The 15741-nt window shown below is 45.9% G+C and overlaps 1 protein-coding gene across 1 annotated transcript in view; it reads right to left on the bottom strand.

Annotated features, from left to right (window-relative positions):
- The window catches only part of MALRD1 (MAM and LDL receptor class A domain containing 1), a 195545-nt gene that overhangs the window by 157200 nt on the left and 22604 nt on the right, over positions 1 to 15741 (bottom strand). The window contains 5 exon segments of the mRNA XM_054389960.1: positions 4468 to 4555; positions 9246 to 9658; positions 10817 to 11184; positions 12291 to 12396; positions 12548 to 12700. Coding sequence (XP_054245935.1) covers positions 4468 to 4555; positions 9246 to 9658; positions 10817 to 11184; positions 12291 to 12396; positions 12548 to 12700 — 1128 coding nt within the window.

Here is a 15741-nt window from a genome sequence, read left to right as displayed (position 1 = left end):
GTGACTGGAAAAATTGCTACTTAAACTCCTTCCCTCAAAATTCCATCACTGAAAAATAATTCTGAAGTCATCATCTTGCTCCAGCTTTCCTTTGTGTTTCATTCAGACACATAGAATCATAGAGTCATAGAATGGTTTGGGTTGGAAGGGACCTTGATGATCATGTAGTTCCAGCCTCCCTGTCATGGACAAGGACACCTTCCACTAGCCCAGGTTGCTCCAAGGCCTCATCCAGCCTGGCCTTAAATTCCTTCAGGGAGGGGGAATCCACAACAGAATCACATTATATCTATCTATCTATACACATACATATACATACATGCATATATATATACCTGGTTGGAAGAGACCTCAAAGATCATTCAAACCCAACCCTCAACCCCACACTAAACCACGTCCCTAGGCACCAGGTCCACACTCCACTTGGACACCCCCCAGGGATGGTGACTCCAGCACTGCCTTGGGCAGACCATTCCAATGTTTGAGAACCCATTCAGTGAATAAATATTTCCTAATCTCCAGTCTAACCCTCCCCTGGGGCAGCCTGGAACATTTCCTCTGGTCCTGTTGCTGGGGCTGGACTCCTCCTTGCTCAAACTTCCCTTCCTCCAAACCAGATATTTTTGCTTTTCCTCCTCCCTTTCCTCTGCACCTTTCTTCAGGCTTACTCTCAGTTCTTGAATACCCTTGCTATTATTGTCCATGAAAAAAATTTTCTCTCTAGAACTCCTTTTTCAAATGTAATCTTGAATGAAATTCCTGACTGTAGTGCACAATGCACCTGAGCAATACACCTCAAGTAATTAAGAAGTACATGTGATGACTTTTTATATCAAATATGTCTGGGACAGAAAGAAATTCTTTTTATCTCCCTTGGGCCTGAAGCACTAAGAGTCACAATAAATTTTCCAGGAGCCAGAACCATTTCTGTTTCATAAGGTAGAAAGCACATTTAGGACCTCAAATGAGCTGTTCTCCAGTCTGATAAATGATGCTGCAATAATATCCTAAGACTCAAATAAAAGACTTCGAGGAGGGAACCTTTTGAAGGAATAATTGCAAGGCATAATAAATGTTAGCTACAACTCTTAATAACAGCAAGGACCTCATGGGTCAGGAAGTTTTAAATATAAATGTCACATTCAAGACTCTGCTCCTAACTTACTAATTGAAAGGATTCATTTTTTGTAATTTATGACAAACCCTTTTGTCCAGAGCATGCATCACTGAATAGTCTTTGGTTAGGGTATCCAAATGATACATCAAAGCAGTATGCTCAAGTCTGGACATCTTTAATATTACTTCTGAGGGACTTAACCAGCAGTCTATGAAGGTCATCTTCCCCTGGTCAGTACTTGGTTATTTGAAGTTGAACAAGAGGAAGTCACAGACTCACAGAATGTCAGGGACCTCCAAAGCTCATCCAGTCCAACCCCCTGCCAGAGCAGGAGCACCTAGAGCAGGTCACACAGGAACACAGCCAGGAAGGTTTTGAATATCTCCAGAGATGAAGAATCCACAACCCTCCTGGACAGCCTGTTCCAGGGCTCTGTCACCCTCACAAGGAAAAAAAAAAAAATCCTCATATTTCTATAGAAATTCCTATGCCTCAACTTCCACCACTGCTCTTGTGCTGGCATTGGGCATCACCCAGCAGAGCCTGGCTCCAGCCTCTGGGCACTCCCCCTGCACATCTTTATCACCAGCAATGAGGTCACCCTCAGGCTCCTCCTCTCCAAGCTACAGAGCCCTCAGCTCCCTCAGGCTCTGCTCATGAGGAAGATGTTCCACTCCCTAAATCATAAATTGTAGGGTGCAGAGGCATGGGAGCCTCACTAATTTTCCCTGATCCCACTTGCACTAAAGATGATGGAATATCTCTTGGCTATTTTGCAGGTTATTCTCACAGTCTCTAGTTGCTGGGATTTTATTGTAGTGTGGAGGTAGTAAAACAGAGGAAGAACTCCCAGTATTATAAGTGCAACATTGTAATGTGGAGGTAGTAAAACAGAGGCAGAACACTTAGTATTAGAAGTGCTTAAAAAATGTACAGAAGACAGAAACTATTTCCCCTTTGGCTCTGGCCACCATCACACTGAAATATTTTTATTCCCTCTATCCCACACAAAATGAGCTGCTGTTTTCTTAGTCAGGAACTCTGACATTCAGACCCTCTCTACTGTCCAATCTGCTCCTTGTTCATTTTAACAACTTTCTCCCCACCCCCCATTTAAAAACAAATAGGTATTTTCTGATTATTTCTTGTACGGTTTTCTTCTCACAGTAAAAGCCATTGTGCATTACCTGAGCAGCTACCAAAACCCCTTTATGTTCAAAGGGATAGATTGGGTGGATGTGCCAACATTCACAGGATGAGCTTCAAATAAGGCCAAGTGCCAGGTCCTGACCTTGGGGCACAACAACCCCAAGCAATGCTCCAGGCTTGGGGCAGTGTGGCTGAAAGCTGCTGGCACAAAGGGACCTGGGGGTGCTGATGGACAAGCAGCTGAAGAGGAGCCAGCAGTGCCCAGGTGGCCAAGAAAGCCAAAGGCATCCTGGCTGGGATCAGCAATGCTGTGTCCAGCAGCAGCAGGGAGGGGATTGTCCCCTGGCACTCAGCTCTGGGGAGGCCACACCTGGAGTGTTGTGTCCAGTTTTGGGCAGCTCAATCCAAGAGAGATGTGGAGGTGCTGGAGCCAGGGCAGAGGAGGGCAAGGAAGCTGGGAAGGGTCTGGAGAATAAATCTGATGAGGAGTGACTGAAGGAGCTGGGGATGGTTAGTGTGAAAGAGAGGAGGCTGAGGGGAGACCTCCTGGCTGTCTACAGCTACCTGAAAGGAGGTTGTGGAGAGGTTGGTGCTGGTCTCTCCTCACAGGTAATTAGTGACAGAACAAGAGGGAATGGCCTCAAGCTGCAGCAGGGCAGGGTTAGACTGGAGAGCAGAAAACATTTGTTCCCAGCAAGAGTGGTCAGACATTGGCACAGGCTGCCCAGGGAGGTGGTGGAGTCACCGACCCTGGAAACGTTTAAAGTGGTTTGGATGTGGTGCTTGGGGCTATGGTTTAGAGGTGAACCTTGCAGAGTTAGGGTCAGTAGTTGGACTTGGTGATCCTGAGGGGCTTTTCCAAGCTGAACATTTCTGTGATTCTCTTTGATAGGATTAATGTTGCACACTATAGAAACTGGATAAAATGTGAAGCAATTAGCTGCAGAAGCAATTAGCTGCAGAAGCAATATGCCAGGCATATTTTTGATACTCCTGGTAGACTTAATTACATCTCCAATAAATATTTGGAGTGGCAGAATAAAATGCATCTGCAGCATGGTATTCGTAGTTAGTGCTAGGATACTAATCTTCAGACACTGTTCTAAATTTCTTGCTGCTCTACAGCCTTATTACACCATACATCAACTGTCACACCCTCTGGAACACTGTAATGGCTGCTGCAGCTACCACCAGTCCACCTAAAGTCGCTTCTGGGATGATGGGACAAGTCTGGAATCTGGAGTGTGGAAGCACATGAATTTTGGGATATAATATCTTGCAGTTCTACAGACACTGTGCTACCCTAGGCAGCAATGACTACTAAGGACAGGCTGCTCCATCATCTGAACTGCTGCTGTGTTGCAAAGTGGGCACAGGAAAAGCACTAGATGTATTGGAGGAGAATCACAGAACCACAGAATGCTAGAGGTTGGAAGGGATCTCCAGAGATTATCAAGTCCAACCCCTCTGACAAGGAAGGATTACCCAGGGCAGGTCACACAGGAACACATCCAGGTGGGTTTTGAAAGTCTCCAGGGAAGGAGACTCCACAACCTCTCTGGGCAGCCTGTTCCAGGGCTCCAGCATCCTCACAGTGAAGAATTTTCTCCTTACGTTGAGGTGGAACTTCCTGGCTTCCAGTTTGTGTCCACTGCCCCTTGCCCTGTCACTGGGTGTCACTGAAATTTAGACTGGCTCCATCCTCCTGACAGCCACCCCTCAGATATTTGTAGACATTGATCAGATCCCCTCTCAGCTTCCTCTTCTCCAGATTAAACAGCCCCAGGGCTCTCAGCCTTTCCTCATAAGAGAGATGCTCCAGTCCCTTCACATCCTCACAGCCTCTGCTGGCCTCTCTCCAGCAGAAGGGAAGGCAGATGGCTGTGTAAAGCTGAGCTTGCTGAATGCAAGACCACCTTTGTTTAGACACACATCAGTTTCCTTTTCCTTCTAGGGATTAGGATCTCAAAGAGTTTGGGAGCTGCACACATGTTACTGAGGGTCTCTTTTGAACCTCACATGCACACTAGAAACTATTCTGAGCTGCTGTCTGGACCAGAGGGCCTGTGAGGAGTCTGGATTTCCTTGTCAGGCACGAGTCAAGTTTGACATGGTTTTTGCTTTTCCAGTAGCAGTACTTGCAAGTGAGAGCAAAGAATCAGCTCACAGCTAGGAGATACACATTTTAACTCTGTTCTTACCTTGGTAAAGAGTACAGCCCAGAAAAGAAACATCATCAAGTCCAATGTCTCCAGTGAAGCCGTCTCCTACAGCACCTTTCACCAAGATCTAGGGAAACAAGGATTACAAAAGGATTCTTCAGTGAACAGTAGACTTTCAGTTCTCATGAACATTTCACATCACTTGAGAGAGGACTCATTTACCATGTTTCACACTTTGCATGGAATTAAATCTCTTCTAGGGAAAAGAATCTATTTAGTGATACTTTGTGAAATAGGCCAATTATGATCAGCTCCCACTGGTGGGCAAGTTAATGACAGTGAATAGGAACAGAATGGTTGGCTCCACAGTTGTGCACATCCACTAAAATACCATTGAGACATCAAATGATGGCCAGACACAATCAGAAGTGGCATATTATGATTAGCTCCTTGGGTATTCCTGTAAAAATATTAATCATGACCATTTAGAACAATCTTCCTGTGAATCAATTAGGTACCCTTAAACACATCACACTCTCATCAAAACAATTAACTGGGTTACTATGGAACCTCTTAAACAAAATCATCATGGGCCACTGTTAATGGGATGAGCTTCAACAAGGCCAAGTGCCAGGTCCTGACCTTGGGGCACAACAACCCCAAGCAATGCTCCAGGCTTGGGGCAGTGTGGCTGAAAGCTGCTGGCACAAAGGGACCTGGGGGTGCTGATGGACAAGCAGCTGAAGAGGAGCCAGCAGTGCCCAGGTGGCCAAGAAAGCCAAAGGCATCCTGGCTGGGATCAGCAATGCTGTGTCCAGCAGCAGCAGGGAGGGGATTGTCCCCTGGTACTCAGCTCTGGGGAGGCCACACCTGGAGTGTTGTGTCCAGGTTTGGGCACCTCAATCCAAGAGAGATGTGGAGGTGCTGGAGCCAGGGCAGAGGAGGGCAAGGAAGCTGTGAAGGGCCTGGAGAATAAATCTGATGAGGAGTGACTGAAGGAGCTGGGGATGGTTAGTGTGAAAGAGAGGAGGCTGAGGGGAGACCTCCTGGCTGTCTACAGCTACCTGAAAGGAGGTTGTGGAGAGGTTGGTGCTGGTCTCTTCTCACAGGTCATTACTGACAGAACAAGAGGGAATGGCCTCAAGTTGCAGTGCAGGGTTAGACTGGAGAGCAGAAAACATTTGTTCCCAGCAAGAGTGGTCAGACATTGGCACAGGCTGCCCAGGGAGGTGGTGAAGTCACCAGCCCTGGATGTGTTTAAAGGTGGTTTGGATGTGGTGCTTGGGGCTATGGTTTAGAGGTGAACCTTGCAGAGTAGGGCCAGTGATTGGACTTGGTGATCCTGAGGGGCTTTTCCAACCTGAATGTTTCTGTGATTCTCATATTTCCTGAGAGCTGTCAGTGCTGTACACACAGGATTCTCATTACTGCCTAGTGCCTAGGGAAGGGAAAGGTTAGGATTTCACAGAATGCTTTAGGTTGGAAGGGAGCTTTAAAGGTCATCTAGTCCAACACCCCTGCAGTGAACAGAGATCTCATGTGAGGTGATTCTACCTCTCTACTCTGCTCTTCTAAGACCCCACCTGGAGTCCTGTGTCTGGCTTTGGAGCCACCAACACAAGGATGTGGAACTGTCACAGAGGATTCAGAGGAGGTCACAAAGAAGACCAGAGAGATGGAGCACCTCTGGTGTGAGGACAGACTGAGAGACTTGGGGTTGTTCCCCTGGAGAGGAGAAAGCTCCAGAGAAACCTTAGCACAGCCTTCAAGTAATTCTTCCTCATGTTTAGGTGGAACTTCCTGGGTTCCAGCTTGTCCCTGTTATTCCTTGTCCTGTTACTGGGCACCATCACAAAGAGCCTGGCACCTTTATCTTGCCCCCCACCCCTCAGCTATTGATAGACATTGATCAGATCCCCTCTCAGCCTTCTCTTCTCCAGACTAAACAGCCCCAGGGCTCTCAGCCTCTCTTCACAGCAGAGATGTTCCAGTCCCTTCATCATCCTCTTAGCTCTCTGTTGGACTCTCTCCAGCAGTTCTGGAGGGGTAATTCAGCTCAGAGTACTTCTTTATTGCCATCATGATGATGGTGATGATGATTGCATAATTTCAAATCTCCCCACCCAAATTGAACTTTTTAATTTATGTGCTTCATTGAGGAGTCTGATGTTTTATCATATAGCATGAACTCAGCCAGAAAGACAGAAGATGTAACAGAGGTGCAGGCAGAGACTTAAAACTGAAAAGAGGACCAATTGATGAGTTGGTGTGGCAGGGCAGAAATTAGCCTCTCTGCAGCTATGACCACTCTGCAGCACTGACCACTTCATTTGCCTGCTGAAATTCTGCAAACTTCATAAGCTGTTGTTTAATAATCTCCAGGGAACTCAACTACCATGAAGCTCATTTCACATCTCATTTATTATCTGAATGAAGATAAATAGTTCCCAGTTTTTCCAGTTTGGAGAACTCTCAAGGGACAGGTTCAATGTAATCTGTGAAGGTAACAAAAGGTATGCTACAATAAAATAATAATTAAAAAAAAAAAGAGATTAAAAACCTCCATGAAGAGCCAAATGTGTTAGAATAACGTGCTGTGTGCAGAAGAATATTGATCCCTCAAAATTTGGAACAAAAGAGGTTTTTCACAGAATCACAGAACATTAGAGGTTGGCAGGGACCTCCAGAGATCATCCAGTCCAACCCCAGTGCCAGAACAGCATCACCCAAGGGCAGGGCACACAGGAACACATCCAGGTGGGTTTTGAATGTCTCCAGAGAAGGAGACTCCACAACCTCTCTGGGCAGCCTGCTCCAGGCTCCAGCAACCTCACAGGGACAAAGTTTTCCCTTCTGTTCCTGTGGCTCCTCCTCTGCTCCAGCTTGCCCCCAGTGCCCCTTGTGCTGTCCTTGGACATCCCTGAGCAGAGCCTGGCTCCAGCCCTGCACATCTTTATCCCCAGCAATGAGGGCAGCCCTCAGGCTCTTCTGCTCTAAGACCCAGCTCCCTCACAGCCTGACCTCACAGGGAGATGTTCCACTGCCTGCAGCAGCTCTGTGGCTCTGTGCTGGAGGAATCACCAGAAAATGCTTTGTGTTGGAAAGGACTTTAAATATCATCTAGTTCCAACCCTAGATCAGGCTGCTCAAGGCCACATCCAGCCTGGCTTTGAAATATTGTGAAAGAGATAGTTTTATTCAAGATTTCTTTGGAATGGACCCAAGGCTTCCTCTTTTACAGACAACTAACAGCTGGTAGAGATTGAATTTCCAATGTGACTGTATAAGTCGAGACACTCAGTGACTATCATCTTGTAGCAAAGAAAAAGAATCGCAGAATCAACCAGGTTGGAAAAGACCTCAGAGATCATCAAGTCCAACCTATTACTGATACCTAACACCTCCTGACAAAACGGAAAAAGAGAGAGAGAGAAGCAGATAACACCAGACCAAGCAGTCAAGGTGTGTTAGAAATCCTCCCAGCAAAAGAAGCAGGAAGAGAGCAGACACACTGCACTGCCCAACAAAACTGGACGTTGTTTTGAGGACTGTGTCTTAATGGAGCTATCCCTCCAATAGAATCATTTAGAATAATCATTATTTTTCCTTTTTACACCCAATAGTGATTTATTTACATTTTTACTACTTTTCTGCTCAAGATCTGTGAAAAAATTTTAAAGGCACAGCCTAAAACCAGCACAGGTCCATTCCAACCTGGTATTCTGTAAATTTTTAACAGTCCTTTTATCACAAATGACTCAAATTTTTTTGCCAAGCTGCTGGACAACAGATTCAGAGACATTTGTTTCCCCATGTACTGGAAAACCAACACTCACATCTGCTTTACACACCACATGTTCCTGTTCAAAGCATTAAAATCAAGTGATTTAGGACCAAAAGAAAGTAAATAAATATTTCAGACATATTTCTTCAGGAAACCTCCTACATGCGTATTTAAAAGTACATTTGATCTGACAGGTACAAATAGCCTTGGAACTGCACAGTCATTTGTATATTTCGGGTATTCTTGAATGCAGCAAACAAGCTGCTTGGTGGTGCTGGTGGGGGAGAAGCTGGACAAGAGCCAGCAATGGGCACTGGCAGCACAGAAGGCCAATGGCAGCCTGGGCTGCATCCAAAGCAGGGTGGCCAGAGATGGAGAGAGAGGATCCTACCCCTCTGCTCTGGGGAGACCTCACCTGCAGTGCTGTGTCCAGCTCTAGAGCCCCCAGCACAAGAGAAACATGGACCTGCTGAAGAAGGTCCATAGGAATGCCACCAAGACAATCAGAGGGCTGGAGAGTCTCTGCTATGAGGACAGGCTGAAAGAATCGGGACTGTTCAGCCTGGAGAAGAGAAGGCTCCAGGGAGACCTGAGAACTACATTTCAATATCTGGAGGGAACCTACAGGAAGGTTAGGGAGGGACTGTTCAGAAAGGCCTTTGGGGATAGGATGAGGGACAACGGTTTGAAAGAAGCAGGGGAGATTTAGATTGGACATCAGGAGGAAGTTCTGCACAAGAGAGAGTGGTGAAATACTGGAACAGGTTGCCCAGGGATGTGGTTGAGGTCCCATTCCTGGAGCCCTTCAAGATCAGACTTGCTGAGGCCCTGGGCATCTAGTTGGAGGTATCCGTGCTGACTGCAGGGAGGTTGGATGAGATGACCTTTGAGGGTCCCTTCCAACCCAATACAAGCTGTGAATCTGTAAAAAAAAAATAATACCACCAAAAAAAAAAAAAAAAACCACACTCCACCCAACCAACAAACCAACAAAACCCAACCCAACCCCAACCCAAGTGCAGAAGGATCATACCTGAAACGGGTTAGAGCTGCTGATGTAGATTGTCTCTCTGATCCATCTGTTTCCCTGATGCCCAAAGTTGTGCCACAACAGCTGTCCCTGGGTGTTGCTCACAGTTCTCTGGAAGACTGACAGTTTGTAAACTTGCTTTCCAAACATATGGTAATAAAAGCGGAAAACACAGCTTCTGTTGCCAGCAGGCTTGAAGAGAGGACTAAGCAGAACTGCTTGATCCTGGAAACGGTATGGCTGAGAGGACTCCATGTAGAGGTAATGTCCCCAGGCTGTGCCTGTTGTGTGATCCTTTAAGGGGCCTGTGTTAGCTGTGGGGGTTGGACCCTGAATTCTGACCCAGTCTAAGTCGTCCTCAACATCCTGCTCCCAGCTGCACAACCCATTTTCAAAGTTACACTGGAGGTCAGGGTCTGAAATGGAAGCAGAACAGACTGTCAAGTGAAGGGGGCATCAAAAGGTGGCTGTGCTTTAATATCTTTTTATTTTTCCCTGAAAAAAAATTAATTCTTTCTAATACAGAGGAGGAAAAAAGCATAACTACTTCTCCTGGCAAAAATTCTCCTCTGGAGAATAAAAATACAGTTGCCTGGACCAAAAAAAAAAAAAAAAAAAAGGAGAAAAATGAATCTGTACTGAATCACCTCCTCTTTCAATGTGTATCTGGCAAACTGCACATGATCAATTTACTGAATAAACCCAAATGGGAAAAACATTTCATTGTTCATTGCACTAGATTTATGTGTTTTCAGAAGGAAAGCATGCAAAAGCTCTTGAACTGGCATTTCACTGAGTGGTAGAGTTAAAGCTGAGGTCAATTGGATGAAATAAACCACTAGACAAAGTCTTGTAGGTATGGGCTAATATGGTTGTGCATGGTGTAAGTAGTCCTACAAGTGGGCTGTGGCTTAGACCTTTATTTTCCTCAGTAACAGCAGCATGGTAGCTTTATCAAAGCCTTTATAACACAACTCTACTTCATTAACTGACACCAAGGCAAAAAGCATTGATTAGACCAAGAAAGAAATTGGAACAGGTCGCCCAGAGATTATAGGCTCACAGGATATTGGGGGTTGGAAAGGACCAATCTGAATTTACCCATTTGTTTTTTTTTTTTCCATTCCCCCTAATCCTATCATTACCTAACACCCTAAAAAAGTCCCTCCCCAGCTTTCTTGGAGCCCCCTTCAGATACTGGAAGGCCACAAGAAGGTCTCCTCAGAGCCTTTGCTTCTCCAGACTGCACAACCCCAACTCTCTCAGTCTGTCTCCAGAGCAGAGCAGCTCCAGCCCTCTGCTCATCCTCCTGGCCCTTCTCTGGACACCTTCCAGCACCTCCAGATCTTTCTTGGAATAGAAGCTCCAGAACTGGACCCAGAGCTCCAGGTGTGGTCTGAGCAGAGTGGAGCAGAGGGGGAGAATCCCCTCCCTGGCCCTGCTGGCCACACTTCTCTTGCTGCAGCCCAGGCTCTGCTTGGTTCTCTGGGCTGCAAATGCTCACTGCTGGCTCTTGGTGAGCTTCTCCTCCACCAGTACCCCCGTTAAAGTAAGCAACAGCAGAAAATACTTACTACAGTTGTCTTCATCTGACCCATCCCCACAGTTATCCACAAGGTCACAGACCAACAGACTGTCAATACATGCTCTGGTGTCTCTGCACCAGAAACGATTGGGACCTTCACAGCTTGCTGCTGGAGGAGGGAGAGCACAGCTTTCAAACGTGACGTCATCGATGGCTGAGACGCCGTCGTAAACACCCAGGCTGATTTTACTCAGTGAGAACTGGAAAGGCTGTGCCAGGCGTCCGAGCTGAACCTCTGCCTTCAGCCACTGATCCCCCTCGCCGTAGTATGTCCTCCAGAGGGTAGTAGGCTGCCTCAGCCCATCCACAAGCAGCTCCAGCTCTGCTGCCCCGACTGACTGCCCGTAGTTGTAATACCTGAAAGGGCAAAAAGCAGCTTAGAGTGCAGACAATGGGACTGCACAACATCATGTATGAAGGATAGCACCTGCCCCGCGAAAGCTAGCAACAGCTTTTTTATCAGAGCTCTGGGGATTACAGGAAGACCACAGTGTCCATTTCCCGTTTCCCCTCTCATTCAACCCACTTTCTGTAGGGTAGGAGTGCTCTGTATCAGTCTAGGACTCATTTAAAGAGCTGAAGGTTATGAGGGAAGCAGCAGACTTCAACCTCCTAACTGAAGAGACAGATTTGATGAGTCTTCAACAAAGATCTGGATCTGCTCCAGCACCTCAAGAGGAGAGCAGTGAGACTGGTGAGGGGGCTGGAGGGAAAGTCTGATGAGAAAAGGCTGAGGGAGCTGGGGGTGTTCACTCTGGGGGAGGCTCACGGGGGACCTTATCACACTCTACAACTACCTGAAGGGAAGCTGCAGTAAGGTGGGGGTCAGGCTCTGCTCCCAGGCACCTTGTGACAAGAGGAGAGGGCATGGCCTGAAGCTGTGCCAGGGGAGGGTTAGGTTGGATGTTAGGAAGCACTTCCTCAGGAAAGGGGAATCAGACACTGGGATGGACTGCCCAGGGAGGAGGTGGAGTCACCATGCCTGGAGGTGTTTAAGCAAGATTGGATGTGGCACTCAGTGCCATGGTCTGGTTGGTGTGGTGATGTTAAGTCATCAACTGGAATTGATTTCAGAAGTCTGTTCAAGAATTCTGTGATTCATATGAAGTGATGAACACCTTGCTGGCTCAAGGGCATCCTTCTATCCACCAGGACCCCCAGGTCCCTCTCCTCTGCACTGCACTCCAGCAGGTCAGTCCCTAAGCTCTACTGGCAGACACAATCCATTGATATAACTTCGCTCAAAGCCTGACAACAAAGCCATGGTGTTTTGCAATCCATTTCTCCATGTGCTTCAGCTTATTTCTGTATATTGATCACAAAGAAGTCTGTATGATTAAAGAATCAAAGGAAATAAATCCTGCAAGAGGAAGGTGCCTCTGCTTCTCTGGGACTGATAACTGGGGTTAAAATTTGCAGCTATGTGAGAGGATTGATGAATTTTGAATGAAATTCTTTCATACCAAAAGGACAATGTGCAATTTGGTCCACTTTGCCTGAATTTTGGACTCCGTAGCTGAGCTACTTGTGAAATGCTGCTGCTGGTTTTCACAATGAACATGAAGTGACCTAACAAAATAAAACAGAAAACAGCTTTTCAGGCTGCAGAAAGGAAGTGTTGCTAAGGGGGTTTAAAGCATCCCTGGCTTCCAGTTAAAATCTGACTAAAGGGCAGGTGCATGCACTCTGCTGCTCTGTCTCTAAGCCTGGCTTTTCTTACCTTCAGCTGTGTTGGAAGTGTGATCCTGCAGAGGAGCCTGCTTCTGAAAAGCAGCTGGAAGAGCCCTGCTGGAACTTCTCACCCAGTCGAATCCATCTGCACTTGCAGTTTCAACCCAGCCACAGCTGTCTCTTTCAAAGTTACACACAGCAGCTGAAATGAAGGAAGAGATCTTTCATTTGCTCTCTGTACATCACATTACTAAACAAGCATGGGGAAGAATTTTTTCACTATGAGAGTGGCAGAACACTGGAAGAGGCTGCCCAGGGGGGTTGTGGAGTCTCCCTCCCTGGAGATATTCAAGACCTGTCTGGATGTGTTCCTGTGTGATCTGCTCTAGGTGCTCCTGCTCTAGCACAGGGGTTGGACTGGATGAGCTGTGGAGGTCCATTCTGGCCCCTAACATTCTGTGAAGCTTTGCTATATAAAAGGGATTTTTTTTTCCCTTAATATATCACCAATATTCTAGAAAGAAGCTTAGGAAAGGGGCTGGGGAGGCATATGGGGCATTTGTGTTATGAGAGTTGGGTAAGACAGCAGTCCCACAGGACCCTCCAAAGCAATCCTTACATACAATACGTTCAGTAGAACAAATCCTTCCCTCTATAGACACTCAAAGCAAGCAAGGTGGCACTGAAAATATGCATCACAGTCCCAGTGTTACAGAATACAGGGCACGTGAAGCAGCAACAAAGCTTCTGTGAATTCCAGAGAATTAATGTTGGAGTCAGAAGTCAAACCCTCGATTTCCTGAATCTCAGCAAGTATGAAAATGATAACAAACCTCTCCCTCCAGTTATAACAGGAATTAAATAAGATATCAGGCACTGTGATGCTAATAATATGAAAACCATATTCAGCTGCATTCTTCAATCCTCCTCTTAAGAGAGCAGTGATACCTCAGAAAATGTGTGCAATCCAAAATAAATGGGAGTGTCATCTCTGAATGACCAGGAACTGACAAATAGTCAGCAGGTTAAAAATGAAGAAACATCAGGGTTTCCTCACAGGCTTTTAATGCAGAACATCACAGAAATTATTTCAAGGTTTTTCCTTAAGCAATAATTTAATAATTATATAGCTAGAAAAAGGAAAACAAATATTCAGATAGGACTTTCAGAATACTGCCATTATTTTATAGCATTTTATCACAACTTCCAGTGCCTATATTTGCTCCATTCCCCCCACTCCTATCACTCCCTGACACCCTAAAAAGTCCCTCCCCAGCTTTCTTGCAGCCCCCTTCGGATACTGGAAGGCCAAAAGAAGGTCTTCCGGGAGTCTTCTCGTCTCCAGACTGAAATAACTGAAAACCCACTGCCAGGGATTAACAATGAGGGAATACAGGGAGCTGCTCCTTATTTGCTTTTTGCTTGGTAGAAGCAGCTCTGCCATATTCCCAGCAGAGCAACAACAATGAATATGACAAACCCTGGACACAGATGGTTACACCAAAAGACTCAGATAAATAAGATTAAGTCTGAGCCCAGACTCTTTGCATCTTTGACTCGTGACAGAGACAAAACCTGAAAGAAAGGATGCACCAGACCATAGGTTTCACTGAAGCACGGATGAATACATTGAGATAAAACAAACCCCAAGACTTTCAGCTAAATCTCAAGGTACCTATTGAACATGGAGGGGTGATACAAGAATAGAGCAAGCTGGTAGAGTCTGAGTGCAATGCACTTGGCTCTTGCTGGTTGATAACACTTCAATTACCTAATTGTCCCATGGCCTCTTTGCCTGGCACTATTTCAGACATATTATCCTGAAAGAAAGTCTGGTGCATGGTGCCTCTGCTTTCTATCACCCAACCTAATCTACTCTCTTAAGTATTCTCTTTTCTGCCCTTCTCCTACTTCTTACTTTTTGTATATCCCTTTATACTTCACAACAGAACTCTGCCAGCCTGTCTTCTCTTCACATGATTGAGCAATTTCTTCCTGCATTTTTCTTAAGTCTTTTTTGGCCATCCTTATTCTGCCTTGACATTTAACCTACATGTGTCTGATGAGGAAATGCTGAGGGATCTGGGACTGTTTAGGCTGGGGAAGAGGAGATTGAGAGGGGATCAGATCAATGTCTATCAATAGCTGAGGGCTGGGGCTCAGGAAGGAAGGGATAGGGACAGCCTCTGCTCACTTGTGACCTGGGTCAGGACAAGGGGCGGTGGAGGGAAACTACAGCACAGGAGGTTCCACCTCAACATGTGGTTTGGATGTGGATTTTTAAATGTGCTGCTTTACAAGCTCACAGGACATTAGGGGTTGGAAAGAACCTCTCAAGATCATTAAGTCCAACTCCCCTGCCAGAGCAGGATCAGGAATCCAGCACAGGTCACACAGGAACACATCTGAGCAGGGCTGCAAAGTCTCCAGAGAAGGAGACTCCACAACCTCTCTGGGCAGCCTGTTCCAGTGCTCTGTGACCCTCACAGTGAAGAAGTTCCTCCTCATGTTGAGGTGGAACCTCCTGTGCTGTAGTTTCCATCCATTGCCCCTTGTCCTGCCCCAGGGCACAAGTGAGCAGAGGCTGTCCCTGTCCCTTCCTTCCTGACACTCAGCCCTCAGATATTTATAGACATTTATTAGATCTCTTCTCAGGCTTTTCCTCTCCAGACTAAACAGCCCCAGGGCTCTCAGCCTTTCCTCATCAGGCAGTGCTCCAGTCTCACAGATCAAAATTTTATTCAGTATAAAACTGCATTTTGTATTCAGCACCTGAAAAGTTATGAAATAAAATACTGCGTTTTATACAAAATTTTCTACTAAAGATGAAATAATCAAAAGTAATCAAATATAATTAAAAATCAATAAATAACCAGTCAACAGTAATATAAAGTAAATAATCAAAGACCATACTTCTGGGTTTAATGCTAAGAGGGAAGTAAATGCTGCAGAAAAGCAAAGAGGAAAAAAATGAGGATATAATAAAAATTAACCATTTCTCAAGAGCTTTGGCTTTTAATGAAATGACAACATTTATGAAGTCATGAAATCCTGGCAGATAGGAAAAGCAAAACAGTCACAGGCACCTAACAGCCTTCAAATTGTCACTTACAGCACTTGGCTTCATCCCATCCATTGGAACAGTCAGGAGTAAAATCACAGAATGTGTCAGGTGGAACACATTGTCCATCCCCACATGAGAGGAGTCCAGGTAGGCAGGGCAAAAATGGAGAATCAACATCT

Source organism: Indicator indicator, chromosome 20, assembly GCF_027791375.1.
Source record: "Indicator indicator isolate 239-I01 chromosome 20, UM_Iind_1.1, whole genome shotgun sequence".
NCBI lineage: Eukaryota > Metazoa > Chordata > Aves > Piciformes > Indicatoridae > Indicator > Indicator indicator.
Note: the sequence above shows the minus strand (reverse complement) of the source record. Positions and strands in the feature narration are given on the sequence as shown.